The following is a 4,363-nucleotide window of genomic DNA, read 5'->3' as shown; positions in this document are numbered from 1 at the left end:
TTTAGGAAGCGTGTTCCTATTAAATATGTAAGGCTTCATGGGCTTTCATATTAATATGATTTGACACAAATCTGCTGAACAGACTGCTCAGCTAAGCACACCAATCCCAGAGCTTTTGATACTAAGAGCTGATTCTTCAAAAAAAACTTAAGTAGTTATGGACAGCCTTGTGTAAGCAGAGTCAATCAGTTTTAATCCAGTGCAATGACATTAACAAGCATTTTCGGGGAAAAGAAACTCCTCTCCATGCCAAAATGACAGGAAGGCAACATGAGCATTATAACAGGTGGGAACCACAGATGTAGCAAGGGACTCGTTGAAGATGTATGTAAATAAGCCTGCAAGCCAATCAGCGCAGGATCTCAGAAATGACCAGAAATAGGCCTAGCATCAGGGTCAGCTGCTTTTCTGATCTTCACTTGCATCAGCGCCCTTTGATCCTCGTCCTTCTAGACATCCTGCGGTGTATTTAATGAGGACATAACCTGACAAACTCTGATGTGCTGATAGTACATCAGAATTTGAATTAGTTTCATATTTTTCTTCTTCCATATAAACTTTATAGAAACATATTGTGCATTTTGTGAACAGTGCCTGTTTAAGAATTTGGTTCTTATCTCATTTGTTCAATTGATATTAATATAAACATAAAATATAAATCCTCTTCAAAGCACAGGGCCCGGTGTCACCACACCAGTTGCATGACCCTAAGGACAGCCCTGGACATAAAGGTATATTTTACTTCAAATCTTTTTAATTGGTATTTTGTGTGACAATACAGATTGAAATAATGATAACAAGGTGAACAGTAGGATATTGTCTGTAATTAATCCCTTCCACAATCCCCACATTCATATTAACATGAACAGAAAAACAATAACAAATTAAATCAAATATATATAATTAACTAGTATATAAGTAAATAACAACAACAAAAAACCCTTCTAATAGATGACAAACATTACATGTTGCCAGTTACTGGTGCACAAGGTAGTCCTTTAATATAGTCCTAAAAGGGATCCCAAGCCCTATACAAAGATTTGAGTGAACCAGAGAGTAGGCATCTTAACTTGTCTGATACAGTAAAAAAAAAAATGTCCTGTTGCATGCAGAGAAGGGAGAGCAGTCCCTGAGATAAAACGGTTGAAACAAAAATTTGGTAATAGCATAACAAGGAATTCATAATCAATTATTTTGTAGACCAGTCATTTTTAACAGGAAAGGTGGCAGAAAAAAAAGAAAACATTTTGTTTTCACTAAATTGTTATGGGCTACCCCAAGTACATGGCTTAATTTGTGCTGGAACAAGCCAGATCTTTGGTCTCAAAGACCAGAGATTGTTGTGGACTTCAGGAAACAGAGCAGAGAACACCATCAATGAGAGAGTAAGACACTTGAAATATCTTGGTTCATCATCAGTGTCTATTCTCTTGAGCAAATTCATAATTAGATCCTCAGATCATTCAACACATGGAATGAAAAGAGCATCCTTTCTAGCTCTATTATTATTTTGTTTGGTTACAGTACTGCTGCAAACCACAAAGCACTGCAGAGAGTAGTGCAAGCATCCCAGCACATTGTTGAATAAGCGCTTCCATCTTTCCAGGACATCTACAACATGTGCTGTGTGAGGAAAGTTCAGATGATCATCAAAGATTCTCACCACTCTAGTCATGGACTCCTCTCACTGCTACCGTCAGACAGAAAGTACAGAAACATGGACAACTGATCGTGCACTGTCTGAGAGAACTGGGATCGCGCGAGAGAAAGCGCTTCTTGTGTGTGTCATTCAGCATGATTCCACCTATCCCATCTTTACTAACTGCAAGCTAATCTATAACAGATTGTATTTGGAGGCTAATTCTGTTCTACGATGAGCTTGGTTACCATTGATTAGGCATGATTACTTGCTTCAGAGCCCTCTCAAACTCATCCTCAAAGATAGTGATAACATCATGTCATGTCAGGCCTACCTGCTTCACAGTGTTACTTGTGAATAACTAGTTACATGTAACTGAATTACATCATTTAATTACTAAATAAATGTAACTGTAATCATGCAATTGTATTACATTTATTTATGAAAATTTTAATTATTACAAAGAGGCTACATCTGAATATTTTCACACACATACAGAATTGATCGATTTCTTTTCCAAACTTCATCGACTGCTGTAAAGTATGAGACACCAATGTTTCAGGAGTTTTGAAGGCAGAATAGGACACATGGATACTTGCTAACTGTTTTAGTACCTAGATGGGATGGAATGCAGTAAAGTCTGATTTTGTGGTGCATGACCGTGCTTTAAAATTTAATTATTGTAATCTTAATTCAAGTGACGAAGGATTTTGAAAGTCTGAAAGTAATTAGTGTTGAGCACTACTATAAGATTAGGCCTAACTCTGCCTGTTTTAAATCTCGGAAAATGATTAACAGTTGAAAACATTCAATAGGAAGTTAATCAAATGTAACCAAATGTAATCAGATACATTACTTTAATAAAGTAATTGAAATAGTTACACTACTTATTACATTTTAAATAGGGTAACCTATAATCTGTAACCTACTAAAATACAAATAGCTTTTCTGTCCTTCTAATAACCATATTCTCAAAATAATGTTATAAATGATTTTGATTTAACACCACAACTCAAAAGCTTTGCTTTAATGTGTTTATTGATTAGAGGATCAGTATTAAGAAGAGATTAAAGTTGAGAACATTTTGTCATGATGAGATCAGAAAATGTAATTATAGTGCGTTCAAAGTAACCATGGAGCAGGATGACTCCATGTGATCTCACAGGTCTTTAGCACAAATATAACCCATTGAGGTTGAACAGCTTATATCATTCCAGCAACGGTTAGCTGTAGGGTGGAAAAATGAAATAAGTTATTCTGATCATTATAGTGGTGTAAGAAAATTAGGCATTTTTTTACTTGTAGATATGAAATTATAGAATTGTAAGTAATCACTGAAAGCAGAAACCACACTGCATTCTTACAGGTCCAGTTGATCTCTCCACAGTTCTCGGTATTCAGGTTGTTAGGTTCATTAGGGCACCAGCTGGTGTAGACATATGGAGTCCCATCACTCCACAACCACTGTCCTTCCTAAAGAGCAAAAACAGTTATTATAAGAGTGCACCACTCATACTCCATAAAGAAGGTCATTTAATATGAGTTTGAAGAAGTCAAACCATCTTCATTAGAAATTTTTGAAACGTTATTATAAACACTAGACCACACAATTTAACTTACTTGTACACCATCATGAGCACCAAGCCAACAACGTGTGGAAGAAGAAGGTATCAGACTCAGCAGAAAATCGTTTTCAGGTTTACTGTGCACAGACGCGAGATTTGCATCCAGACTTTGGCAGCTTTTCTAAAGAGATAGATTTGTTTTTTTTTAATTGTCAATACAATAATTTCTTTTTAGCAAAAAGCATAAATTAATTAACATTTGAAGTCCCTTTCAAACAAAATATATTGGAAAGTAATTTTAACTTTAAAAATAACAAAAAATCTTATTGTTGTAACTAACACTTTACCTCTGCTGTGATCCAGTTAACCGACTGAGAGAAGAACCTGTAGCACTGGACTCCAAAATTTATCCATCCAAAGGGGCATTTTTCATCTACATCAACTGTATCCAGTAAATAAATGTTAATCTTCATGTTAATCATTACTCTTATTATTATGCAAATAGACAGAATAATGTATATTCAACAGAACAATGTATATTTCTTTCTATCCCTCTACACAAAATGCAAATGATTTGGCAGAACAAGCTTTTAAAATAGAATAATGAGGATTTATATAAATTAATGTCTTGGTTACCATCTGCATTCCCCATGGAGAACACAATGAACAGAAGCAGAAGATTTCTCAGCATTGCCATTATGAATCTGAAAATGAATAAGCAGCAAAAGTTGATCTGCACTCATATGCTGCAATATATTTTAAAGACAAAGTTATTTATTAGGTCTCTGTGCTAAAAACTCACCTTGGTTTTCAGATCGTTCCCTTTAGAATCTCAGAGGAAGATTTTGTGAAGTTCCAGAAAGAGCCCTGCTTTTATACTTTACTTGAAGTCAAGTGTGTATACCGTAAGTCACAAGGACGACACGGTATGTGATTGTTTAAACTATGGACATGTGTACACAATCCAAATCCAAACATAAGAGAATGGATCAAGATGAGCCTGTCAAAAATACAGTATTATCTTAATAAAATATTGATTTTACTTATAGTGAAATTAAACAGTAGCCATGAGGGAAATTCTCTCCCTATACTTGTTCAAAGAGGATTTGAATAGAAAGGTGAAAAAAGAATTAATTAGCATAAATACAAAATTATAGTC

The 4,363-nt window shown here is 35.0% G+C and overlaps 1 protein-coding gene across 1 annotated transcript; it reads right to left on the bottom strand.

The window, feature by feature from the left end:
• Window positions 1-2,659: 2,659 nt before the first annotated feature.
• On the bottom strand, window positions 2,660-4,088 carry LOC132095333 (ladderlectin-like). The gene is made up of 6 exons (XM_059500198.1): window positions 4,007-4,088; window positions 3,841-3,908; window positions 3,552-3,646; window positions 3,260-3,385; window positions 3,004-3,112; window positions 2,660-2,866 (listed from the first exon to the last, which is right to left on the bottom strand). Exons 2-6 carry the CDS (start codon window positions 3,899-3,901, stop codon window positions 2,799-2,801), a joined length of 459 nt encoding a protein of 152 aa, XP_059356181.1. The 5' UTR covers window positions 3,902-3,908; window positions 4,007-4,088; the 3' UTR covers window positions 2,660-2,798.
• Window positions 4,089-4,363: the final 275 nt, after the last annotated feature.

The sequence above is a fragment of the Carassius carassius genome, chromosome 19 (genome assembly GCF_963082965.1).
Source record: "Carassius carassius chromosome 19, fCarCar2.1, whole genome shotgun sequence".
NCBI lineage: Eukaryota > Metazoa > Chordata > Actinopteri > Cypriniformes > Cyprinidae > Carassius > Carassius carassius.
The sequence above is the reverse complement of the archived record's forward strand: the minus strand, read 5'-3'. Positions and strand labels throughout refer to the sequence as shown.